Here is a 27,920-nt window from a genome sequence, read left to right as displayed (position 1 = left end):
GAACCTGACAAACACATGAAAGCTTGAGTCGGGCTTTTATTGCTCACTTTTACATCAAACACAAGAACAGTCAACACGTCTCATTTGGCCACAGTTTACTAGTGTCTGAAGGTGATATGACAAGTTTGTTTTTCATGCTTTTATTTTGGGTTTCATTTCCTAAAGCTCAGTCCAGTTCCACGGCCCTTTGGCACAAACATCTGAAGAGACCCACTCCTAAAAGACATTAACGTTTTCTTAAAATACAGAAGGACAAAAATAGCAGAGACACAGTAAATGCCATGCAGGTACATTATTACATGAAACTTCTGAAACACAATTTGACCAGGCTTAATCAATATACCTTATGAATCAGCATGTTGTACATGACAGTGTCTTTTGGAACGAGATCTCTCCACCTGCCACCAGGACACACAATGAAACAGCAGCAATGGCCAAACACTTCAATATCTTCTTTTAATTTTGGTTTCATATAACCACCACTGACCTGAACAAAGGGGGAAACACTGGAAAGCAATACACAGCCTTTTACTCGGCTTTGGTCCCTGAAAAAGTGGCACTATCATCATGAAGCTGTATTAAAGCACATTAGTAATAAATGTTGGAACAGACTGATAAACAGGGACACTGTTGATATTTTATACATATTTCCTGTTGGATAATGCAGCTGGATTTAAGGCCATTTTAGTCACAAGAGAAACAAATCACAAAACGTCTGTCGAGACAAAACCAACACATAAATTGTTAAAGGTGTTCAGGCTGAATGTGAGGCAGGTTTTGACACATCGCAGTAGAACAAGCACAGGAATACATCTGAATTAAATTAACTGTAATTAAAAGTAAAAAATTAAAAGAATACTTCAGCCACAAAATTATTATTTGTATATCAACTACCATTACCTTGAATTTGTGAAGAAAACTGTTTTTGAATGCCTCACTGATAAACGGAGAATCCAAAAAGGTGACATTCTTCATGAGCTGAAGTAAACATTTAACAAACTCTCACACAAATCATGCAGTATAATCTAAGTCTCATTTATCCACTCGTACGCTCAGTACTTCTCTAACACGTGCATTTTCGCTAAAACGTAACAACAGAAAAACCATTTACTTTTGAATAGCACGCCCTGTGCCTGAGCGTGCACGTGTGTATGTGTATCAAACACATCCGTGCACTGTTTGTACTGATGAGTTTTAAATTGGAAAGTTTTAGCAAAAATGCATGTGTCTGGGGAAGAAGTGAGCGTACGACTGGTACTTGTTTTGCTGTTGTTAAACGTGGTTTTATTATCTTAAATTCATGACGAATGTTTACCGTTTTTGGATTCTCCATTCGCCATGGAGGCGTTTAAGACTTCTTCACAAATTCAAGACAACATGTGGTGAGTAACTGATATACAAATGGTTTGTAGATGAAGTATTTCTTTAAGCATCTTCGGTTTCCAGTTGTTAGCTAGCTGCCTTCAAATGGGGTCACTGTCTTCATGAGTCCATATGAACATTATGGTGAATTTCTATGCACCGATTTATTGTGTAAATGTCTTTTATTTTGGCAAAATAACAGTCCTCTGCTACTGGTTTATCTTAACCTTTGCTTTTGTGTGATTTTATACATTGTTTTTCAGGTAAACTGCATAGTACACCTTTAATATTACCTAATGCTGTCGTTGCTAGTTTCTTTTTTTCCACTCAAAACCACAAGCTCACCACTTCCATTTGAAGGCAGCAGCTGTGAACACTGTGTGACTGAGACACCTGACGAGAGCAGAGCCATCGTTAACGTTTACAGCAGCACCTGTGTTGTGAGGAAGGCCTGTGCACAATGCTTCTTAACGAGCACGCTCATTGTTTCACCGCAGCACCACACACAGTGGTGTGACCAAAATAATGTGATTTTCCAAAGCTGAAACACTTAGTGAACATATAGGGATGACAAGAGAGGAGAAAAGCTCAAGAAACACAACAGAACTGGAATGATAAGTTTAAGGTCAGTCCGAATCCGAGCTGGCACACACTTAACATAGCACACATGCAGGTCGTATGTTGCTACCTAACAGAAATTCTGGGCATGGTTGCACAAAACACTTTAGGTTTTCTCCTTAAGTATGACATTTAAGGCTTAATTTCTCCTCAACTGAGGGGCTTATTTAAGGGTGTTTCCCAGATTCCCTTAAAATGAAAAACAATATGGCATTTACTCCCTTGAAAGAGATTTTAAAGTGGTAAAAGTTTCCCTGAAGTTTGTTTGCTTGGACTCACACTTGTGATTCCTGTTATGGCCTCATAACGTTGGGCTATAGATAGTCAAAAAAAAAGGCAGAAGAAAAGACGACAAGAAAACCAAATTCGTCCTGGAAAAAAAGGTTGTACCTCTGAAGGTTTACAATAGTAGACAGCACCTATTAAAAGTAAATGTGATCCCCAAATAGCAGAAAACAACGACTGTGGGAGGAAACTGCAATGGAAATTGATTCAGTTAATACTCTTTTTTTCTTATTTTATTTTTTTATCCTTACTTTGGTAGCTAAGGGCTTTTGTGCAGTGGTTTAGGGATTCCTTAAGGGTGAGACCAAGACAAGGAGGAAACCTTAAATACTTAAGTGAACATTTTAAGACAGCCTAAAGGAAAAGACTTAAGGGTGTTTTGTGCAACCGATTTTATTTTGAGGAAACCTTAACTCTGACTTAAAGGAGAAGCTCAACTTAAGGTGTTTTGTGCAACGGCCTCCGGCTTTTTGTGGTGAAAAAAAAAATGTAGCAAAGCGAGGTGTAACTTTGCTCACATTCAGTCTGAACACTGTCAAGTAACACTTGTGGAGGAAACCAAACACTGTAACATCAGCAGTTATTAATGTTCACGTCCCCTCGTTCAGCAACACTGACGACAATCTCTTGTTGCAGATAAACACGTACACTTAGAAAAATATCTCTGAACAAGTTCATGACAATAGAAAAATAGTTTCTGCCCTCATATACTAAATAATATCCACAGGAATGTTGACACAACACCTTCAGAGGTTTGTTTAATTAATCTGTAGAGAGTCAGACGCTGACACACAGTGCCAGCCAGACCAGCAGGGTGGGAGCACCTCAGGTATCTGACTGACTTAATCAGCCGTTATGTTACAGCACGAGAGGCAGGAATCACTGAGGACGTGTTCCTGAGACTGAGACCGCCCCCCTTTAGGTTACAGTACCACCCTGGAGAAAAGAGCTTTTCAGGTAAGAAGAGAAAGAAAATGTGGTTTTAACTTTGTGGGAAAGGCGTCACGAGAGACTCAGAGCCTGTGGCACAAATCTGAGATGCAAGCATTAAAACCTGCTCTTTTTCCCCCACAGTTTATTTTTGCTCCAGAAATGATCAGATATACGGCTCTGATGTGACGCTGACAAGCTTCAATATGTTTCACCAGTTATGAGACCACACCTTTAGTTTTGCCACCCTTAACCACCATCAGTGTCATCTCTGCTTTTCATTATGGTTTGGCCAACTTATCTGGGGGGCTGCACAGCACCGTGCTTTCACTGACAATATCAACAACAACAGCTGTTTCCAAAAAGTGCACTGAGACTTCCTGCACTTGGAACGAAAAGGGAATTAAAAACCCCTTTCATATAAATAAAAGGCAACGCACCAAACGTGACAAAGTTTGCCACAAATACTCAAAATATTCAACTCGAAATATTTTTAGTTTAAATATTCTCATATAAAACAATGATCTGGTTTAAAAAGTTTACAGGATACAATTTGTATCAACAAAGCGCGGTGTCATCTGGCTAATAGAGAGTGTGTCGACCAGGCAAGAGTTAATTTGGCTTCACACACAGTTCCTCAGACATCGAAATAATCCCATTGGTAAACACAATAAAAGAATTACTAATATTATAATTTCATTCAATAAATGCTTTTCAGAGTGCTTTACATTAAGAGACCTAAAAATACTTTGAAAGAGAAGAAGAAGAGCAGGAAAGAAGCAGTTGTTTAAAAAATACTGATGAGAAATTAATTACAGTAATTTACTTGTGGTATGAATTCTTGCAATTTTTTTGACATTTTATAGATTGAATAATAAATTAATTATTTAAAATAATTGTAAGTTGCAATCGCTGCACAGAGCATTACTTTTGATACTTAAAAAATACTTAATTTAGACTTGCCAAAATAAAACAAGTCATATTAGTAAGTATTCAGTGAGGTATAAGTTCATGTCCTTGATGATCATAATTGAATTAAGAAAATTATCACTGCTTATATTTTTGTAATTGAAAAAAAAAATGTCAAGAGCAAACCAACTGGCGGCAATATAACCATAACCCTAAAGCCATGTATGCCACACATGAAGAAGTTGTTAGCCAATCAGAAGCCTGAAAAAAAAAACATAGGGCGTGTGTCAACATGGCATGGTTTTTTTTCCTGGCCTCCAGCGTCTTTTTTGAATGGCTCCCAATGTTTGGCAAAAAAAATTGAAAATCTAATGCAGCAGTGACTTTCGTGTTTGACGCCTCTGTGTCTCACTATAGTGGAAGAGTAACTGTACATTAATGTGTAGACATGTGAAAAGTCCTGCAAGCACGGTTAGAACTAGCACTATTTTGATCACTTCTGCCATTGCACAAAATGCCGCCTCATTTGTGACGCCTCACAAGTGAAATAACAGTGCGCACTTTGATGTCACAGGCCAAAAACTCTGCTTTAATATCTGTAAATATTGACGTTTGCATGCACACCATTATTCCAAGTATGACAATATTCCAAATTTGAAACTTCCTGTCCCATTTGAATTTTCCAAATTAGGCCTTATATCGAATCTGCCAAATGTTTCGAATTGTCCAATGTAGATGTGAGAAATGTGGATATTATTCAGGTTTTAGGAGCATTTTTTGGACGTGTATACACCACATTCAGAATAAGCGTCTTAATTGGGATCTTCACCACAGTTTGCGACATACAGCATCTCGCCTGTTCATGGTGGGCTCTGTGCGTTGTCATGGATATGAAGTACACAAACAACTCACCAACAGTTTGGCAAGGCGCATGTGTAAAAGGAAAGTCTACATTTCTGGTCGGAAGGAAAAACACAGCTACTTTTAAACATTATTAAAGACTTGGATATCGATAGGTTTTAAGATATGCAGAAATATCACAATGCCAGTCTTTTCAAGCAGGTGGTGGAAGGAATGAATGAGGGAGGCTGTGATCGCACCGCACAACCACGAAGTAGCAAAATAACAAGCGCTCCAGCTGTTCCACGTTTCCATATTTTGATGTGATAAACAACATGTTATGGCATGTTAGTGGCAGTGTGCACGGCTGCATGTAAACAGAAGTGTTAGTGGAATATTCATCTTCATTAGTCATGTAAACAGCTCGCTATGACTGGTGTCTTTCTCAGAATAATGGCAGAACATTTTGTGCATGTAAACATAGTTATTGAAGGATTTTTTTGAGCTTTACAAAAGGCCTGTTTTAGTGAAATAAAATGCAGTTTGCGTGTGAACAAAAGACCAAAACACATGGTAAAAGCTACATGTACATGTGGAGCAGGCGTAAACCTCTGTGTTTTAATTTAACCAATGAGATTATTTGTGCCTCTGGGAAAAGTCTGAAGAACTAAAAACGACCATCTTTAGGTGTTCCCACTGTTGTCATGATATTAAGTGTCTGGTAATAAACTCTGTGGGAAGATTTTCATTCTCAACTCTTGCCAGTCTGTTCCTGTCGTTTACTGCAAAGCTGTGAATCTAACTGAAGGGTACAAAAGAGTTTTACCCTGTTTGGGGCAGTGAAACCCTCCCCGTGGTGTCACCACTGACAAAGGAGACCCTGTGTCTCATGTACGACAGACATTCACACACATAAAAGGTAATAAATTAACACATATTTTAAATTATAATCAAAATAATACCAACAATCTTATTTCCACCTCAAGATTTCCGGTGAGCAGCAGCACCTTTACGTGATTTATGTGTTTTAAAGATGGAAAAAACAGACGGTGTGTTTAAAAAAGCAAAAATCAGTACTGAAAGCTGATGGAGTGTGAAGTCAGCTGACAGGGCTATCCTAGCAGAGGAAATAAGCTCATTCAAAAGTCAACACCAGCTTGGGGTTTTCGAGTGGAGTTTTTGCGATCTGCTTTTGTGGGTGCTGCTTCAGTTTCACTTCCCTGTGGGGGGAAATCCACCGAATATCACCACAACATCTCATCGGCCACCTGTCAGCACAGAAGAGAAACCCCTGATCCGTTTCTTGAGCTAATTCGAGCATTAAATACAGTAGGATTATACTGGCAATGGGTAATTAAATTTTCTATATTATTCCACACACCCCACGCTCATCATCTCAGTGACGGGAAAACAGAAGTATTTCACTCAGATGGAAAGTATGAATTTGAGCTTGACTTATACCCTGATATGATTGCCAAAAAAAACAAACAAAAAAAAAGACAAAAAGTGCCAAAAACAATAATTTCAAAATATGTAAATAACTTAAAATATAACAAATAAGTTAATTTAAAACGAACAATACTGTCACCCTTGAAACACATTAAAAGCCTCCCTAAGCACGCCAGTGTTGCAAACATCAAACCCCAACCTTCCCTGATCTTAAGTGCTGAAATATCAGACATATTTATAGAAAATATGGCGATCTGGGGATTTCCCTTTACAAAAATACCATTAAAATTAATGAGACATCTTCCCTGCAATGAAAATACGCAGTTCATCAACAACTTGGAATACTTCACCTGCAAAATGACCATTTGTGCATCAAATACTCACCACTGGTTGCCTTGAATCTATAAAGAAAACTTTGTTTTTTCTTACATGCCTTGTCTGTGAACGAAGAATCCAAAAAAGCTGAATATCCTTCATAAACTGGAGTATACGAGGCCTATGGTCAACAAAACAAAATTAAAACTATATCAAAACATCCATTTACCCACTTTCACACAACTGCAAAATAACCCAAGTCTCAATTATCCGGTCGTATGAGCAGTACTTCCCAAACACATGCATGTTTTGGCTAAAACATCACAATATAAAACACTTCTACCCACGAGTAGCAACCCTTGAACATGCCTGCCTGAGCATGTGATTTGCCCATGCATCAAACTGTTTGTACCTGGTCCCAAGAAAGTGCTTTCTGTGGTGGCTAAATTGTGGAATGTCATGTGATGCCATTGGGCCTAAAAAACCTCCTCCCATAGACTTACATTATGAAAGAGACATCTGTAAATCAGTGGATACGTTTTTTGAGGGTCACAACCCCCGCAAAAAAAAGGGGGCAATTTACTATCAGAATCTGATCCATTTGGTCTGATGACATTCGCATTTTTTATCCCCATTTGAGTTAGCGAAGTGCTAAAATGGAAGTAGCCAGCTCAGCTAAATGGGCCCAATGATGCAAAAGCAGTAATTTTACAGCAGTCAGATGTTTTGGCTTCATGTGCTACTGAACAACTTACAAGGAGTGAATTGGGTCCCACTTGTATCCAGTTCTCGTTATACATCCAAGGTTTGCATTGACGTGTTTTAGTCGTAAGGTTTTACGGAAATGCATGTGTTTGGGAAGCACTGAGCATTCAGATAAATGAGATTTGGATTATGCTGCACAAGTTTTGTGTGAGTTTGGAAACTGATGCTTTGATCTAGTTTTGCTGTTAAATGTTTACTTCAATTCATAACAAATGTTCACCTTTTTGGATTCTCCGTTAACCATGATAGCATGCAAGAAAACCAAAGTTTTTTTCACGAATTCAATTCAATTCAATCATCTGGTGAATAACTGATATACAAATGGTCATTTTGCCATTGAAGTGTTCCTTTAAGGAGCTTTACATCTTGTACTTTTGGTTTGTGTGTGTCCAATCTGACATCAAAAACTAACACGATTGCGAGGGATAAACCTGCAGAAGAAAGCCTGGTTAAGAACCGTGCTGTGATTTCTCCATCAGAATCGCAGCTGCGAGCTCCTGAGCATCCATCACATGAGGGTTCCTGGTCATCACCATCCTCACCAAGTCGGGAGGGAAGATACGGCACAAGTTAACAAACACCCTCTCTCTAAGGTCCTGGTATCGACCCAAGGCAGGGGGCTCCTGGTGCTGGGGCACTGAGGGCAGGTGGCTTTTGTGGGTAGTGATGGGTGGAAGGGTTAGTGATAGCTGTGGGAGCTGTGGGAGACTCGATGCTGAAAGGCCACGGGGTGATGAATGGGCTTGCCTGCCCCAAAGAGAGTGCCAAGCCTTTTCTTGGACTTCAGGAAGACTCTGCAAAGCGAACGAATCATAGCGAGGCTTAGGGGACTGCTGGTAATGAGGGTCCCAGTTTATCTGATGCTCTGGTTGCTGGTTTATCCCAGAGCAGTTCCTTGGGGTATGACGTGGTGACTCTTTGTACACTTGGGGGTCCTGAAGCCCGCCTTCCTGCCAAAGGGAGCCCATCACATTTCGGCCAAGGGGGGTGCTCTGAGAGTGGGAGTGAGCGGGGGATGTTTGGGGTGGACGAGCTGAGAACTCCACTGGGAAACTGCTCAGCAATGGATGGTGAAGGTGGGGTGAGATGTACGCTGAAGGAGGCTTGAAGGGACGTGGAGATGCAAGAGAGGTAACAGAAGGTGTGTGGTCTTCAAAACCCAAACCGTATTGTCTCCTCGGTGCTTGAGGAACAGGATAGCCATGAGGAGCATGCTGGAGGCCCAGTCCAGGGGGAACACGGCTTACAGGATGAGTGTACTGGGCAGAGCAGTGATGATGGTGGTGAGGATGGTGGTGATGATGGTAGCACTTGGGTCCATCATCTAATGAGGGGTCAGGGGAGAAAGAGTCTGAGCTGATGCTGCCTTCACTGCTACAGTCTGACAGCAGCGATCCAGCTCGCAGATCAGCTGTGAAAGAGCTTTCAGGACTCTGTGGCACCACCAGACTGAGGCTGGAGTAGGCTTTCACCAGTGAGCCGTAGCCCAGCTCTGGAGACTCACATCTGTGGTAGGTTTCAGCCTGGCTTCGTCCAGACGCTCCTGCAACCTTGGAGCTGCCTCCACCACTTCCCCCAGGGTGCTCCCATCGGTCAAAGCTTCCCAATGAAGGCGGCCCTCCTGGAGCAGGATGCGCTAGAAAGCTGCTGCTACAACTACTGCTGCTACTGCTGCTGTTGCTTCCCCTTCGTCCCTCCACTTTGGACTGGATTCGAAGCCTGTCCTCTAACAGGTCAGTGAAAGAGCTCCAAGGGCTGGCGTTTGGCTGTTTCTTTGGAGTGCCCTGTGTTGGCTCAGCCTCGGTCAATCCTCCTGGTTGACGAGGACTTTGGCTCTTCATCATCAGGGCATCTTCCAGTAGACCTTTAGAAGCTACTGATGAAATTTTGGCACTGGCGCGGAGCTCGTCTGCCACTGCACGCTGGGGCTGGCTGCCCCTTTCAGGGTGGTAAAACTTGCACTTGTGGCCGTATGTGCACTTCTTCCCTAAAGGACGAAAATGGAAAATAATTTTTTGTTAATGTGACACAATGAAAGTGTTTATAACATCTTGGTTCGTGAATTAATGTTGCATTTTTTATTTCCTGTGTTAATTCCCCTGCCCTAGAGCATTGCTGCTCATGCCCTGGGGCCAGCAGTGGCTCTAAGAAACATTTTGTGTGTCCCCCATATAAGACACATTGTATTCATTTGTGGTCCGTTTTAACACTTTCACTTTTAATAGCTTACATTTAATACACGACTAGGAGACTGCGCCCTCCTAATAAACACCAACTCACAACTGCACTTTTCCTGTGTAGCCCTCAATCATATGCTGGCTCCCTAATGCCTACCATACACTAGAGGACTTGAGAAGAACTGAAGTCTGACCCCCTTTTACATCTAAATGCAAAGTTAGTTGTTGAGTATAAGATTTTGCAAAGATGGGGGGTCTTGCAGGGTCACTATTTGCAAGACTACAACCGGATTCTTTCTGCGATTATTTCCCATCCTGCTCCTGGTGGAAAATATTACACCAAACTCCCTTTAAGAAATATGACGTTTAAACAATTCCTTACCTGTCCGCAAAAACACATAACTCTAGAAACACAAAATAAAAGGCGTCATATGTCAACTGTATTCTTGTCAATTCGGCGGATGAGAAATTGGGGCGTAGTTTCAAAGATTTCTCACTAAAATAAGTGTTGGTTTGTGGATCAGGTACATGCCGAATTAAACATCAACTTCTGTGCACTCCACAACTCCACCAATGTCTCCTTCACTTCCCCAGCACAAGACAAGCAAGACTTGTTCATGGTCTTGTCTCCTCCTGGAGTCCCCTCCATGTTTACTGTTTGGTGCTGGAGAGACTGCAGCTAGTGGTTGGTGACAATGTTCACGTCATTGAACGTCAGTATTTGCATGAGCTAAGAATAAAAACTTACAAAAATATTTAACATGTTAAAATGAGAAGAAAAAAAAACAGACTTGAGACAGCTCAACTTTATGTCCACCTTACACCTGCTCCAGATCATGGTAGTTCTTTTTAAAAACTTGAAGTGCTCCACTGACAAGAACAGAAGTGCAAATTTCTTACCATAAGGACATGGCTGCTTCCTGTGTTCAGGAATAACTGGCCTCTTCCTCAGGAAGTTCTCCAGACTGGGTCCGTGGCGTCCCAGTGGGTCGTCTGGTGGCATGAACCTAAAAACACAATGAATAGATGAAACCTCAAACACAACTTTTTGGATCACTTAATACAAGATGCAACACAAAAGCTGAAGTTAATATCTTTTCTAGTGCGTACAGAGGGGATCTGATCAATGGAGCAAAGATGAAGAGAAGCAAACAAGATCAAAAGAACAGTGATGAGGAAATGAAAGTGTCAGTTAAGTGAATAGGAAGTCCTTCATCCCTGCACTGTGCAAAAGTTAAGGGACAGTATCTTAGTGTTCTTTAGTGGTCGGGACACCACTCCTCTGGCATGAGTTGCTTACTTGTCGTTTACAAATGAGTACATCAGAAGACGCTCATCAATGAATTTCTTCCACTCTGGCTTCTCATTGGCTAGGTCACGGTAGTTGTCGTTGGAAACAATGATGCCGTCTGACTCGAAGGCCAGTTTGACGATGAAGCGGTCGTCGTAGCAAACCACACGGCGTCCCTGAACGCGGCGAGACGGAGTGAAGACCAGGATCTTCTCTTTTTCTAGTCGCCGTAGGATCTCTTGGTCTGAGGGAAAAGGGTTAAACATTTAGACATAAGAAAAGACAAGAAAAAAAGAAACTTTGTTTTGCTTTGAATCATTCCACTACGACTTCGAATCATCCCTGAGAGCTACAGTAGCTGTTACCTGTGATGAGAGCATCAGGTCGTGACTGCTCCTTCCTCCAGGCAGGGACAAAAACTGTTATGTCACGGTGACCTCGCTCCAAGAACCAATCAACAGCCAGCTGGATCCCTTGACAGGAGAACACTTCCTTATTTCCATGACTGAAAGAGCAGAAAGATGAGTCAGTGACGGGAATGCAAACAAAAGTTTGTCCTATTACAAACATTAAAACACAGGATTTAGAGTGATATCAGGTTTTCAAACTATTTTATTTTGCTGACTAATATTTTAACAGTTTTCAGTGTTTAATTACATATCTGAATATATCTGCACTTTATGTTGTGTCTGTTGCATTTTCATACATTCATGCATTAATTATCCATAACTGCTTATCCAACACTGGGTGAGAGGCAGGGTTCACCCTGGACAGGTCGCCAGACTATCACAGGACTGACACATAGAGACAGACAACCATTCACACTCACATTCACACCTACGGACAATTTAGAGTCACCAATTAACCTGCATGTCTTTGGACTGTGGGAGGAAGCTGGAGCACCTGGAGGAAACCCACGCTGACACAGGGAGAACATGTAAACTCTGGCTGGCAGTGTCGAACTGGGAACCCTCTTGCTGTGAGGCGACAGTGCTAACCACTGCACCACTGTGCCGCCACTGTATTGCATTTTACATTTACAGAATAGTTCTTCTAGTAGTTCTCTCTGATATGTATCTCGTGGAGAGTCAGATCTCAAAAATAAAACTGACAAGTGTAACTGAGGCTAGAATGAGAGGAGAGCTATCTTGACATTTCGTGTAAGACCATGACAATTGCACCAAAAAACAATACTTTGGTACAAATCATCCGTCTCAGTTTTAGTTGTAGTCCACTGATTGTTGGATGTTTGTACGGCACAGAAGTTTTGAGACATCTGACTTCCCAATATCTGCATTGAACACATGCACTGTTCAACTGTTTTGCATTAACCAGTTTACACTGACACTCTGAAGTAATTATACGCCTACACATACAGTTTTATGTGAGTCCTGTGGGTGTGACCCAATTTTCTTAATGGTGTGCAGTTACCCAGTTTGGGAGACACTGTAATTAAAGTAGCTTTAGGTCACAAGCAGACAGAGTGTGTTTTGCAGGTTGCAAAATGCCTTTTTTGTTGAAGTCTGCCCGATCAGATAAAGCACTTTCTGCAGACTGCTGCTTCTTTTTTGTTGTTGTTGCTCATCAAACACAGAATCACCTGTCTTTAGCTTAACCAATATTTTGCTGAGGAGTGATCTAGAGTGTACCCTAAAATCTGCATTAAAATGCAGGTGGAGGGCACGTGCTCTGACTCTAAATGAGCGTCCGAGGCTTGCCCCAGATGGCACGTTGGTCACAGGGAAACTGAGATCTGTGTGGGTACATGAGACCCTCAGAAAAGTCGCAGGGAGTAACACCGGCTGGTCTACAAGCTTCACCTGGATGATTATTGGTTCAAAGCTTTTGGATGAGTCGGAAACAGTTTAACAATCTGCCGTCAACTCTTGGGCTTACTGTCAGTTTATCTGACTGCAAAATGGGGAAAAAAATGCGACTGACATTGGGCACGCTTAGGCTCTGAGTTAGTGTTTTTTCAACCCGAGGCGTTCAGGGTGCTCCTGCAAAGAAATTAGTTTCTTTTGACCATTCAAAAAACTACTTATTCATGGTAGTTAACAGCCAGCGTTCCCTGACTCTACAACATAGTATTTTCTTTGTGAGGTGAAGTGTCAGTAAGGTCATCATGTAAAATATGGCTACATGCATGTGGACCTGTTGTTTCCAAGAGCTTCCCTTCCTCACCTCATGGCTACGTTGCTCCCGTCCACCACAACAGGCCGAAGGTTTTCTTTGTCCTCCAGCAGCTGGGACGGACACAGCAGCCGACAGGAGTCCAGAGAGGAGTCGGAGGAGGAGCAGGCCAGAGAGGACGACAAAGAGGAGGAGGGAGACTGGGAGACAGTCGAACCTCCTTGTTGCTCCATCTCTGTCTTGGTCCCCAGTTTGACCAGCTCACCCAGAACATCATTGATAAGCGCATCTGGACCCAGTTTCCTCAGCACCAGCAGCACCAGCTCCTCAGAGTAGCCTAGCTTGAGAGCAAACTCCACCTTGGAGCGGTAGTCTGTGACGGGGTCGATGGGAGGTGAAGTCTCTGGCTGTGGGGGGTCTCCAGTGGATCGGTTTGGTGCCAGGTCCAGCCTGACGGTCTGAGGGACTGAAGAGGACTCTCTGTGGTGTAGATGGGGCTGATCTTGCTGAGGGTTTTGAGATTCAGAACCAGACCCATTCTGAAGCCGTTCATCGTCACTGTCAGAGAAGTTACTGCAGCTACTGCTGCTGCTGCAGCTTGAATTGGTGCTAAAACTTGTGCTACTGCTGCCAATACTGTTGCTGCTGTTACTCGAGGCACCAGCTCCGACCTGTAAGACGCCTGTGTTCCCACCGCCCGACGCAGTGCTCAGGCCGACCTGCCGCTCAGCACCTTCCACGTGGAGGTAGTCCAGATCCAGCCCCAGGCTGAGGATGTGGCCTGTCCCATCCTCCAGGTGGTCCTTCACGCCCATGAAGCTGTCTCATACATCCAGCTCCACGCCCACCGTGACGTCCCAGGCGCCTGACGGACCCCACCGTTACTGCTGGTGGTTAACAGCTCAATTACTGGCCCTTGGAGTGAAGCTGAGGGTGACACAAGAATAGGCTGATTAAGTTACAGAGGACTGCATGAAACAGAGTATGTAGATTGTTTTGAGTCACAGACTGTGTTTATATTTGGTTTTAAAATGCATCTCAGGTGGACAAGAGGACAAGGCTAAACACAAGTCTAAATGACCAACAAGATGCATCATGATCCGATCTGTCAAACAACTAGCTGGGTTGGACTGGGACGTATTTGGCCCATTATGAGATCTGGATACCCCGAGATGGCGCCTTTTTAGTCCTGTGGAATTGCTCACCTGGTGCATACTAGGGCTGAACAGTTGATCAAATTATTTTCAAATCACAATATGGCGTTCAAGTGTTCAAATTTCAGGAGCTTTAATTTTTTGATAAATGTGTCACAATATACCATTTAAATGAATCACTGTGGTGCTACAGAGATTTCCAAGCCTACTAAGAGATGTATAGGAACACATTTGTTTGGTACAGAAACCATCAAAACTCATGTCATCGTTATTTTTACATTTCTTTGAGTTAAAATGAAATGCAAACAAGTACAGTGATCATAGGAAACATAACACCAACTAGGGAAAAAACCCCTCAAGTTTGGGTAAGACTCGTGGGTACCAATCAAAACCATTAGTGCCAATATGGATGGTGCCAATAGATGCCTTAGGTTGTCTAGTTCGAGTAGATAGCACTACCTTTGCGGAGACTCAAAAAACGAGCACATCACAGCCTCTTAAAGACAGCGCTGTTGGCCTGCACTTATTCACTGGGGGGCAGCAGTTGTATCAGGGTGGCTATGGACCCTCCCTGGGAGCAACACGGTCCCCAGAGGCTTACTAACATCAGACTGATAGCCGGTGGACTCTGGGATTGTCCAGGTCTTAAATGAAAAGTCTCGTGATGATACTAAACTTAAACAGGAGTAAATGCTATATGAAGCTTTCTGGAACACAACAGGCTTTTAATGGGGTAAAAAGGACAAGTTTAAATCCACATCCTCCCTCCTACTTCTGCTGATTTGCATCTTAGCAGCAAGGAGCTCTGATTAGAGGCAAATTAACAGACACCTGAGTCACGAACACGTCCAAGTGATGCCAAACCACAGTGTACATAATTACAGTTCACGGGGCCAAGAATCAGATCGTACAATATGTGAACATGCAGGATCAGCCAAGGAACACTGACACTGCTGCCAAAACCTCCGATACAGGGCGAGGCGATATGACAAAACCATTTCTTTAAATCTCAGAAATATAGATTATTAATGATTTAAATACCGACCGAATTCTGGCTTACACAGGTACTTAGTTTTCACACAATGCACTGCTTTGTGTTCTTGCGTGAGAGTAACACAATAACATCACTGTGTGTAAACTTTGTTGCTGCTCTTACTGACTAAAGACTCCACAGAGACACTCTGGTTAATCTGTGCATGCATCTACCCAGAGCCAACAATGCACATTGAGCAATATCAGCAGTTGCTTAGGGCTCTGTGGTCTCTGGAGGCCCCCAGAAAAGACTGTTTTTAATGAACAAGAGACGATAATGAAATAAAAACAATACTGACAAAACAATAAGCTGAGAGACAGTCAAAAGATTAATGGACTAAACAAGTAATAGTAGTTGTTTTAGATACAATAAATGAAACACAACTGATGACAAAACAAGAAGAAAAGTTCAAATAAACTGGGAATTATCTTCACAAGCTATTCTTCGACAGTGTGCCAGCACTGCAGCCCGACATTTAAGATAAATAAATAACATTTGGAGTGCGGTTTAAGGTAGTGGTGTCATTCTTTCCGTATTGCAACGGCCATTTGTTATGTCTTCACGTGCATGCATGGTGGATGTTTAAACAAGTTCAGCATTTAAAATGAAACATTAATACTAAAATATGAATCAAACTTTAAAGTCTGGGTAAAGTATAAATGAATGTGTAATGAGTTTGTCATACTACAGAAAAATTTGTCATTAACCACCTAGAGAAATTTGAATTATCAAAAAAAATAATTAAAAAAAAATAAAATTAGATTTCAAAATTGGGAAAAATGAGTAGCGTCCTCTGCTCTGAGACACTGGAGGCATGTTTGCTGAAGGAGCTGAGTCAAAGAGCAAGCCTCTGTGAGTTGACAGAATCTTTGTTAGCAGCTAACCAAGTGGTAAAACAGCACACACACTCCCAGCTGAAGAATGAGCTGCTGCACATCGACAACAGCTGAAGTTAGCACAAAGCACACTGCAGCAGCAGCAGTGCAGTAACTGCTGGGCTAAGTGGGCAGTTTGGGCTAAAAGACCAAGAGGTACGTTAGTGATTTTGCTGTTTTGCTTGTGTTTATATGATTGCAGTGTCCAAGACGTTTATTCATGTATTTGTTAAACTGAGAGCTAAGGAGCTTGCAGAACGCAGTGAACTCACAGCTCAGCACTGACGCTATGCGCTCTAGGGCTGGGTGTCGTTAGAAAATTATTCCTGCTTCATTTGATACCTATTTCATGAATGGGTTGGCGTTTATGCCATAGAAATTAATTGCCTGGGCTTTTATTTGCGTCAGTCACCTGAGAGATGGAGATGAGAGAGCGTTATGACATTATTGGCCACCAGCGTTGTCAGACATTGATGTTTTGTTGAATTTAGATTGCGACATCTGGTTACAAAAGAAATTAAAGCTGCAGCATTGCTACTTTCACAGAGGTCCCTTGGCCTTTCACCCCAAAATACCTGAATAAAAATGGGCTCTGTAGGTACCCACAAGTCTCCCCTTTACAGGCATGCCCACTTTATATTAGTCCCATACATTTTGGGCACAAACTATACTCTTTTTTGCATGTAATGTTTATGACAGATTTATGACTAGAAAAACTTGACACGCAGTACAGAGCTGTATCTCAGTTTAATCGTCAGGTTTCCAGCTTTCAGGTGATAAATACCACATCTTTGGCATTTACTGCTGACCTGTTGTCTCCCCCAAAAGATCCCCTGTCCCCTCTAAAAAAGACAAAAATGAGTCTACAGTATGTGGGTCTCAGAGGGTTAATTAATCTGTTGTAGCAGCACAGCACTGATTTGAAATAAATAAATCTAAAAGTCAAGTTCATTACGCAAATTCTTTTTGCATCCATCTGATTCCCAGTCAGGACAGTCTGGTTACAATTGGTTCACCTTGTTAATATGGACTTCAAAACTGTTTTTAAAAAGCAAAAAGAAGGAATTTAAAAAGTGATAATAATTGCCATTAACTATTGAAATTCTGCAATTAATTTCGACTAGTCCATACCCATTGGTAGCTTTGTCACCTTCTACCTATTCCAGTCCTCAATGCCTATGTGCAGTTTCACATAGATTGACCACGTCAGTGAGTAGAAAAACGTGGGACAGACAGAATGACTGACTGACAGAATGACACACTGACACTAGATAAGAAATTAGCTCTCTAGCTCTCTTTGTTTGATGGGGTCAATAATGGAGGGGTCCCCTCAGATTATGTGTGGTCATATGCCTACAAAGTTGCGTGGTGATGGGTGAAACCCTTGAGATGTTATACACCTTTATGTGATGAGCCACGTCCTCCACAATATTCATTGCCTTATAGAAGCTCAGTTTTAGTAAGTTTTCCAACTTTTGCCAAGAGGGAACTTTAGATATTGGTCCCTAGATTATGTTTACCCAGTTTCATGCAGATCGCTCAAACTTCCTAGGAAGAGATCCATTTGAAGTGTTTTTCAAAAAATTCAAAATGGCGGAAAATCTATATAAGCGGAAGTTATGGGTTCTTGAGGCCAATGTGTTCCTCATGAGGAGAGGCATCTCTGTGCAAAGTTTCATGTCTCTACGACATACGGGGCATGAGATATGCCCATTCAAAGTATGCAATTTAAATCGGTTGCTATAGCGCCCCCCTTTGGCCAATTGATGTAATATTGCTTCAATGGCATCCTCCCATGACCCTCTACCACTGTGCCAAATTTCACATGGATTGACCAAGTCAGTGAGGAGAAAAACGTGGAACACACACACAGACAGAGTTTTCATCATTATATAGTAAGATAGTACGATTTTAAAAATATGTATCATTTTACAGCCCTATCTCTAACATAACATTTTCATAAAGTGGGAGAGAGATTATATTAGGGATGGCTTCAGTGCACCACAAATAAGCTACTAGTAATCTATTTAAAGATAGTGCCTGCTGCTAATACTTGCACCCTTGTCTGTACAGTCTGGGTGCTGAAACTAATATTTACAATGCTCAACATGGTTCAGTGTCATGTGAAGTGGCAACATGTAATCTGGGTTGCTGATGTGAATTTCTTCCCAATTTCGGGAACGTCTCTGACGTGTTTGAAAGCTTATATTAGTGAATTTCACTGTAAAAAGTGCTGCTATTCTCCGTTACAGTCATTTCCTGGCTGCAGTTACGATGCAGACACACTGAGATATAGAGGGGTCGGAAATGCTGACGAATCAGAGCGTTTCAGACGGCAGGTTGATGGCACAGCTCCAGCACAGGCAGTGTGAGGTTTTTTGTTTCTTTTGTACATTAAAGCACGTAAACATGTTCTTGCAGAAACCCAAAATACAAGTATGAACCTGTGAATGAGCATAATGTGTCTGCTTTAACCTACAGGAGTGTTACAAGTGCAGACACATCAGTCCTCGCTTTGCCTACATGACTTGTCGTAACATTCAAAAACACTGGTATGGTTCTTTAAATTATATCACATCAATGCAGTTTGTATTTAATTTCGACTACAGTCTACGGCTGCGCCTGATAAATATACGTTCTCAAAATAAAATACAAATTGATGTCTATAAAATTAAATCAGATTTTTTGCATATTCAAACAGGAGCCAATAAGCTCCAAACACTGACGTCCAGGATTTTTGAGCCTTTCATGAAGGATATCAGTTTTTCTATGGTAGCAAACTGAAAGAACCCCTAATGGTCCTTAAACCTCTTTTTTCAGAGTGTGGCCCCGTGGCCCTGTGGGGGTCCATGGGCTGGTTAAAACAAAGAGGGATCTGTTGTGATAGGACACTGCTTAGTGACCTCTTTAAATAAACAACATGTGTTTCTTTGCTCCCACATCTCCGCTGTAACCAGGACACACACACACACACACACACACACACACACAAAGCTTCCTCACAGGTTGTTTATCCCTGGATCTAGTTCAGTCTTGTTTGTGTGATGCATCATTTTCCCTCCGTACAGCATCATGGCTTTTGTTCATTGTGCTGCAGATTATCAGAAATGTGAACAATGGTTAGTGTCATTCTCCAGTTGCCCCTACTTGTCTTGTTTTCTCAGAAGTCTGCGCACAAAGGAACAGAAAGCCAAAGATCGGTGACATGATAACTGGATGAACGCAGCACCTGTGATCGCATGATGGTACGATGTGGACAGAGTCACTGTGGGCCTGCTTGGGTTGTTTCTGACACCAGTTTACACCACAGTCAAAAACCAGTGTCACTGTGTTTGCTTGTTTATCTGTGGAAATACCCATGAAGGGTACTTCCACAGTATCAGACTGCTCCCAGGTCTGTGACACCGACTGCAGGTCAGTGAACCCTCACAGTGAAAGCACCATAAGGTCGAAGAAAAAACTTCTGATTGTTTATTGTGCTGCTCTGGACGAAGTGGAAGCACCTGAGATTCAGTTTCACAGCTGTGTGGAAAGTAAAGCATCCTGACATGAGCTGAAACTTCAAAACTATGGGTGTTTTCGAACTGAAGGAACTTGATCATAGCTGTAAGAACAAAGCTCTGCCGACCAAACTCCAAGGATCGCAGACACAACAGTCATGCAGCTGGGACAGAGCAGGGGTTTTTACCTGCAGACAGATAATAATAGCATTGATCGTCCGTGGTCAGTGAAGCAGCTTCAGTTTCTTAAATTTGAAGTGCTCTGCTGTGGGCATGCTATGGTAGGTGTGCCCCATGTATTTTGGCCGTAAGAACCCCCCTTTTTGTGCTGTCCGCACCATAGTGTCGTCAGTCATATCAATTTAAAAATACATACTGACTGAATATTTGAAAGCACTTCACTGCTTCGATACACCGGTACCAGCATATGTAATTGCTCTCTCTTATTGTTAATGTCAGCATTCAGTCATTCTTGTCTTTGTTCAAAAGTCCTTTTTACACAGAGACGACAGACCATTTCTGCATTTTTACACAGAACCAAACAACATTTGACTCCAATATGTGATTTTATACAGCATGCTGGAATTGCGGAATAAAAAGAGGTGTGACAGGTGTGACAGGTAACGCAACAGCATCGGCTTCTAGTGTGACAGTTAACAAACATGTCAGCAGCGCTTTATAAACAATTACAATGGCATTAACATGGCAATAACAATCATTTACCGTCCCTGTTATAAGACGGCTGATCACATCCTCTGTTCTAAAGAGTAACGAGCGTCAGTGTTTTCCCAATATGCAGACATTTACAGCAGCTGCCCTTCTTCTTTGAGTTAGCCACTAACTGCTATCAGCTGCTTTTTCAATAGTCTGCAATGGGACAGGCATAACATGTCGTCAAAATGTCACACCGAGGCTGCCCTTGATCCCGTCCTGCCAGCTGTTTGGTTTATACAGACCTCCATTTCTGGCTTAAAGGTGAAACAACTCTGCCCCTTCATCACGCGATTGAATCTTTCATACAGAGCGGCCAGATGGCATAATGACATGAAATATCCACCTTGAAGAGGCAGTGCAAAGGAGGGCTAAAAATGACATCGACTGTCAATATTTTTCAAGGTATTGTAGCGAAGTTAGAAATTCCAGTATCGTGACAACACTACTGCACTATAAGAACTAGGAGTGATAGAAGCTCTTTGAACGCCATTTTGAGGAACGTTTTTAGCTCCTTTTCAGAGTAGGCACTCTCCTATGACAAGAGGAACCTTGAGTGACCTACATGTATGATGAATGGCCAAAACAAAAGCCAATGCGGAACCAACAACCACCATTTAAAAAAAAAACAAAAAAAAAAACATCCTTCAGCCATGTAAACAACAGTCAACAAAAACAGCTAGCAATGGAAAAAAAAGGAAGAAAACATGGACAAATAGACCGACAGTGAAGTCCAGGCTTCACTAAGAACATATGCATCAGGGGAAATACAATGAGATTTTGACACGTCAAACTGAAAGAATGTTCTGTGGCATGAAGTCACTACATACCAACACCAGGGTGGCTTACAATACTTCAGTGTTCCTATTAGGGGTACAAATGCCAAGTGAAAATAAGCCATGAAGGTATGTAGTTCTCATGGGAGCTTTCCAGTGGGGAGTTCCTCTCAGGGAGTCCCCAGAACTGTTTGGTCGCCTTATGTGATAAGGGCGCTCCATGATTCTCTTGAGACAGCTGCTTTAATGACATCATCATTAGGTGACCAGAACCAGGGGAATGGGACCAAAAGTTTGTAACAGCAGTGGCCCTGACACCAGGTAGACTGTCGGCCATTGGTCAATGTAGGTCCATCCGTGGGCATCTATCACTGTTGACACTAGTCTACCTTTGTTGTAAGCTTTTTGGTCAATTCAGCATGTTGAATCTGGAGTGGAGCTGGCAGAGCTCTTCAATGAGTGAAATCCGTCTGATTGGTCGTTCAGCTCAGTCCAGGAGAAGAGAAATGGAAATGAGGAAAGTAAACAACAATCAGCGATTTTCAGGAACGATTTTGAATTGTGTTGCAATTCAGCAGGGCACAGTAAATATTGTTCTTTCTACATAAGGTTGTGTTGTTAATATGCTAACTGGCTAACTACTGTAGCATCTTGAATCTGTCCTGACAGTCTTTTGGTGTCCCTTACTGAATGATGAATACAGACTACTGCCACCTGGTGGCTGGTGTAGAGTTATTTCCTCTCATGAAGGCACGGAACGTAAGTGCTAGTTGGCCGTTGGCTGTAGTCTTTGTGGTGTGTTCAAGTAACATTTTGGCCCAGACAAAGGCAACATAAGGCAATGCAACAGTCGGCCCTCATTGCTTCTAGTACTTTGATGTCGGTTTAGTTTGTCTGGGCCCTAAAACTTGCAAACATTTGCCACCACAAGCTCCTGGTCATACCAGAACGAACAAGGCAGTGAGACGAGCGTACTGAATCAAGGAAGGGTGTTTTTTTGTTTCTTCAGATCTCAGCTTTTCATTTGTAAATGCAAGCTGTGTTACTACTTATTTTTTTCACAGTAATATCTCGCCTTAAATTAGGAATAACATCATACCTGAACAGGAAATTGCTTTAAACACTTTTCAGCACGTTTACTTTATTTTCTGTAGACAAATTTTTATCAACCAGCCTCTGCAATCCAGTTGAAAACAGCTGATTTCAGATGTTGTTTGCATGTATATGTGTGTTTTAGTGGTAGTTGTATTGAGGAGTCTCTTGAATTTCAGGCTAAAGCACCGGAAAGCAGGGGCCTCTTAATGTCCCGACCCCGACGTCTAAGCTGCCGCGCTGCTGTTTGTCACCCTGAATGCCACAAGAGAGCTGGAATAATTTAGTCCATCAACAACAAAAGAGGCACAAAAGGAAAAGAGTGTGTGTGTGTGTGTGTGTGTGTGTGTGTGTGTGTGTGTGTGTGTGTGTGTGTGTGTGTCAGGGTGGGGGGAAGAAGTGTGTCTGGCTTGCCGTCCTTCAACAATGCAGCTGCCACCCAATCTGTCCTCCTGTGACGGGAGTATTGTTCTCTCGACCCGAGCAGCGTGCACAGACGGAGGCTGGGGACTTTAAACCCGTTCACCCCAACCAGAACACACACACACACACACACACACACACACACACGATGCCTGATGATGCAGCAGTCACACACCAGCCGCGGTCACAGGTTGCCAGACGGAATCTTTGAGGAGTCAGCAGAAATATGACGGTGACACAGCGAGTGTAAATCACCAAGTCAGAAGTGGTCGAGTGCTGTACCTGTCATCATCACAGTTGGTTCACTGCGATATGTTTATATTCACATTGTACTCATGGAATCATGGTTTTGAGCAGAGCAAGTATTTAATGAAAGAGCCAGAGTTCAATCACTACTCTAGTAAATTCCATTAAATCTCTTTTTTGAAAAACTGTTTTCAAATACTACAAAAGTACTATACCAGTTATGATAGTTTATATTTTTTCAAGGTCATTATAGTGAACTAAAACTAAACTAAAAACTAAAACTAGGTGTTAAAAATATTAAGTTAACTGAAATAAAAAGAAAAAAATAGACAAATCAAAAACTGGCTGAAACAAAATTGTGCTTACAATATCATAAAACTGACTAAAATAGAAATATAGAGGACGTGTCTTTAGTTTTAGTCTTTGTCACTTTGATCAAATTTGTCAACACAGCAAGCTTCAGGAAACACTGGTGTATATGTTTATTCTATTACACCTATTCTGAACTTCTTAAATCTCTGTCCTCATATAATGAAAAACACTAAAACTCAAACTGAAACTAAAATGAACTAAACTACAACTACACATTAACAATGAAAACAAACCAAATGAGTAAACCCACTCGGAAAACTTGACTGAATTGAAAAACTAGAGATGCACGATAATATCTGCACGTCATCAGTGTCGGCTGATACTGGCTTAAAAATGAATCAGAATTGACCAACATGCATTGCATACATTGAAAAGTGTTGTATTTCATGTCTCCATCTGCTGGTGGGCCGTCAGGATAAGAGTATGTACGCATAATATGATGTTAATTCCACTACAGAGAGACCTTGACAATAGTAAAGTAATGTAGTCTTGTGTTTAATCATGGTCTTTCAGCAGCAAATATATAAAGTGGCTGCTCCAGAGTGTTACAGACTTTGCAGTATAAAGGGGACATGACTAATAAAAGACACAAAGATGCAAAATACTTGCCTACATCGAAACTATTCATACCGGCACCACTGTGACTTTACGACAGTTGTAACACGTCCACCACTGTCATGATGAGACATTAGAGTCTTTGATGCTTTCTTTCACAGTGCGAAAGTTCTAAAAATTGACCTTGTTCCGAAAAAAATTATGTCACTTTTTCACCGCATAATAATGAAAGTACCCATGACTAAAACAACAGTTAAAAAAATATATTGATGTGCAAATTGATGTCATGGAAAAAATGCCCCTGGTGTGTTGATACCTTCAGTCTGGAGCAAAGAACATTTTCTCAGATAAGAATATGATGTAAAATTATCAATGGCAAAATAAAAATGATAATTTAATAAAGTCTCAAATCAATAATCGTTAAGGTTACTGGAATAAAAGTATCTACAAGCAGCTACTGTGCCAAACTGTTGATGCTAAAATATTCATAATGAAATGTTTTATAACCTGCTACTGAAAGCTTTATGAAAGATTAGTGTCATGGATTATACTAATGTTGATATCTATTAAACTATTTTTTTTCTTTCACCACTATTTGTGTTCTTGTTTGTTTGTTTGTTGCTTATTTTGTTTTGTTTTGATGAGTAAAGTCAAGTTTCTTGTTATTTAAATGGGGTGAACTCTGAAGAAGCTGTTCACACTTCCTCTATTTTCCAGCACTGACATTACTTTTATTGTATATATTTTATACTTTCTTATTATTGTGCAAATAAATAAACTAAACTAAGTGCAGTCTATCCCAAAGAAACTTTATAAAAGTACAGAAACTGGCATTATCTCTTGTTTAGACCTGGATTTAAACTGTAGAGTAAAATGTGCTGCATTAACATTCGGATGAACGGTATATGCAGTGATATACAGCTGCACAGGACAAAAACTAACACACTGTGTGAACTGTTAGATTGATATTTCTGTACATAGAATACTAATTAAATGGCCCCTAATCACTGGTGTATGATGCTCTCTGCTAAACTACAAATTGACCATACACATCTTGTTCTTTTTGGTTTGTTTATTAATGTATTAGTAATATCTGGTATCTCCTAATTATCCTGTGTTAGATGTTTTGTCTAATTGTGCTTATATTGTTTTATTTTTCATCAAGGACCTCCTTGAAAATGAGATGGTCCATCTCCTGTAAAGAATTGAAAACAACCTTCCTGTAAACCAATTTATTATTTTGGAATTAAACCCAATCAATTTGCAAAGGAAATTCAGATTTGTGAGTTACAGACTTGACTTTTTTTATTTGTCTTTATGTTTTTTATGTTTTAAACCAACAAAGAGAGTAAAGATTCTTTCAGTTCCTTTGGTTGATAATTCACTGAGAAATGTGTCACACTTTGGAAACTTAGGGGTAAAAATCAAACTTAGCTTCTTGCCAGAGTTTCGATTTCATGAAACTATCGTACGGAAAGAATAACTCATCGACCAGATAATTTCTGTAGGTGTGTGTGTGTTCAGTGGGAGGGGGGGCCGGAGTCTTTCCCTAGTGAGCAGATGCTGCAGCCTCCACCTCAGTGACCCGGCCTGCCTGCGCTGCCTCTGCACCTTGTGTATCTCTGTATGTGTCATGATCCGGGGTTAGCCCCCTTGAGGGTGTATGGAGGGATGAGCTCCCCCGAGGCCAGACCCTGACCAGTCCCTCAGGGCCGCCGCATGGCTGCCATTTGCTGGCTGAGCCCGGCGGTGAGCCAGTCTGCCTCACCAGCGACCGGCTGGGAGGGGGACAAAGGGGGTGTAGAGGGTGGGGGTGAGTATGGGCAGCAGGGGCAACAGATGCCTGCTGAAGCCACAGGGGACCTCCCTGAAAGCATCCTCCTCCTCCTCCACCCTCCCCTCCTGCTCTCCTGCAACTGGTGGTGTCCAGATTCATCCTCAGTCATACATATCACCACTGTCTGTCATGTGACCTTTTTGGTAGGGGGTTATGGGTAGCACTCACTCTCACCTCTCAGCTGTGCAGTCTGGTTCTGCCTCTTGCTGACTAATCCAGGAGCAGACGTGGCACAACCCATCATATGTGGACATACAGAATTATTGATCGTATTTTTTTTTTGTTCTACAGCGTCAACGGTTAGTTGTCAACTATTAAATTAATCACTAACTAATTTGACAATCGATCACTTTAAGTTATTTTTTAAGGGAAAAAAAGTAAAAATTCTCTGATTCCAGCTTCTTAAATGTGAATATTTTCTGGTTTCTTTCCTCCGCTATGACAGTAAACTGAATACCTTTGGTTTGTGGACAAAACAAAACATTTCAGGACGTCAGCTTGGCCTTTGAGAATATCTAACATCTCATAGACCAAACAACGAATTGATTACCAACAATAAAAATAATTGTTTGCTGAGGCCCCATTTCATTCAACAATCGTCATTATATACAATATTGTCTTACTTGTTAAATGTTTCCTCCTGCTGTGGGGGAACCCCAAGGAATCCCCCAAGAAGCCCTTGTTGAAAACCACACGATGCCTTTGTCACAGTCTCAGTTTCACTTGTAGAGACATTTTGTGCTATAGATCCACACGACAATGTTCCACACTGAACAAAAATATTCCCGAAAATGACACTTGGCAAATTTCATGGGGATCCATCCAACAGTTGTTGAGATAGTCGTGGACTGACGGACTTTGCTATCCACCGCTAGCATAGCTAAAAAAGTAGTCTTGTATTACGCAGTCTGTCTATAAATTCAACTGTTCAACTGTTGAGTTAATAAGGATATTCACAACTTGCAATATATGTACATATATATATATATATATATATATATATATATATATATGTAGATGAATACAAAAAAAAAACATTGCAACAACTTTGGGAACTTTGAGTTTCTTTCTCTGGCTACAAACAATATATCTTTGGGAAATACTGTCAGTAAGATTTTATGATACAATAATATGGATAAACAATTAAGATCATACCACCACAGCCCATTACAAAGCATGGTAAGAGTGTTTTCCTTTTCCTTTAGCATGCAAATCTCAGGCTAACCCGCAGGGCAAAAGAACAAGAAAAGAAAAAGGAAATTGTATAGAAAAGAAAAATACTTACCACACAGCTCCAAGAGAAACAGCAACTCAGCAACACAGAGAAACAGCAACAACTCCTACAATGTCTCTCCTCCTCCACTTTTGGTCATCCCAACAGCACAAAGTCAGAAAACTTCAAGGGGAAATTCCCAATAAAGGTGCTGGTGAAGTAAGCCCAGATGTATGACACACTCCCTTTTAAAGCAAAAAATTAAAAACTCAGATCTCAGTATCCAATCTCCAGAATCCAGAATCTAAAGAGCTGGAGAAAGTAAAGCTGTCAATCCAAGTGGGGCTGAGAAAAATTACGTTCCTGTTGAGTTTAGCAGCAATCCTAAGAGATCAGCCTTCAAGTTCTCCTTTTTGGTTGAGAAGCAGAGTGCAGTGTCATGAGGCTGCAGGTTTATCAGTGTGACTGACAACAGATGGAGTGTAAAGCATCTACCATCCTCCTCCTCCTCCTCACCGTGAGTCTGAGTCCTAAACCAATACGAAGGCAGAGATCTGACCACAAACACGTCTCACTTTCCTGTCCTACTCTGTACACACACCAATCACCCACCTCTCCACCAATAGAAAGGGACACAAGATAAGCTCAGATATCTCCACCCCCTCCACCCAAAACCTCACAGACACCAACACACACACACACACACACACCACCACCACCATCCGCCGGCTTGAGCCATGAATGGACTAGAAGGCGTGAGTTGACAATAGTGGGGAGGGGGACACAAAAGAAAGCCCTCAGCGGGCAGCTGCACACACACGCACACGCACACACACACACACACACACACACACACACACACAAATACAGATACATGAGGAGAAAGAGCGAGTGAAAAAAAAAAACAGGACCCAGAATTGAGCCCTGCGGAACACCTGGCCCACTGGGGACGGCTGCCGCCTTCGACCTCTTTGTTTCATTGGTGGGGGATTGGCTTGACTCAGACAATGAGACGAATTATGTTAAAAGTAGTGTGTGCTTCCAAAATGGGTGTTAGGA

General features: G+C 41.6%; 2 protein-coding genes across 3 annotated transcripts in view; both read right to left on the bottom strand.

Moving 5' to 3' along the window:
* Positions 1 to 27,920, bottom strand: part of il1rl1 (interleukin 1 receptor-like 1) — a 331,020-nt gene that overhangs the window by 252,395 nt on the left and 50,705 nt on the right. The window lies entirely within an intron of this gene.
* LOC126393216 (probable ribonuclease ZC3H12C) lies at positions 19 to 27,436 on the bottom strand. Its single transcript, XM_050049195.1, has 6 exons — positions 26,934 to 27,436; positions 13,126 to 14,001; positions 11,307 to 11,446; positions 10,951 to 11,185; positions 10,551 to 10,657; positions 19 to 9,460 (listed from the first exon to the last, which is right to left on the bottom strand). Exons 2-6 carry the CDS (start codon positions 13,887 to 13,889, stop codon positions 7,923 to 7,925), a joined length of 2,784 nt encoding a protein of 927 aa, XP_049905152.1. The 5' UTR covers positions 13,890 to 14,001; positions 26,934 to 27,436; the 3' UTR covers positions 19 to 7,922.

The sequence above is a fragment of the Epinephelus moara genome, chromosome 7, assembly GCF_006386435.1.
Source record: "Epinephelus moara isolate mb chromosome 7, YSFRI_EMoa_1.0, whole genome shotgun sequence".
NCBI classification, from domain to species: Eukaryota; Metazoa; Chordata; class Actinopteri; order Perciformes; family Serranidae; genus Epinephelus; species Epinephelus moara.
The sequence above is the reverse complement of the archived record's forward strand: the minus strand, read 5'-3'. Positions and strand labels throughout refer to the sequence as shown.

Bases quoted from the DNA above. Each gene is read 5' to 3' on its own strand.
- LOC126393216 (XM_050049195.1), bottom strand. From the start codon at position 13,889: ATGGGCGTGAAGGACCACCTGGAGGATGGGACAGGCCACATCCTCAGC. The intron at 10,658-10,950 runs GTAAGCAACTCA...TTGTGTTTTTAG, and splicing joins TACTCATTTGTAAACGACAA to GTTCATGCCACCAGACGACC. The intron at 9,461-10,550 runs GTAAGAAATTTG...TTCGTCCTTTAG, and splicing joins GAAGCAGCCATGTCCTTATG to GGAAGAAGTGCACATACGGC.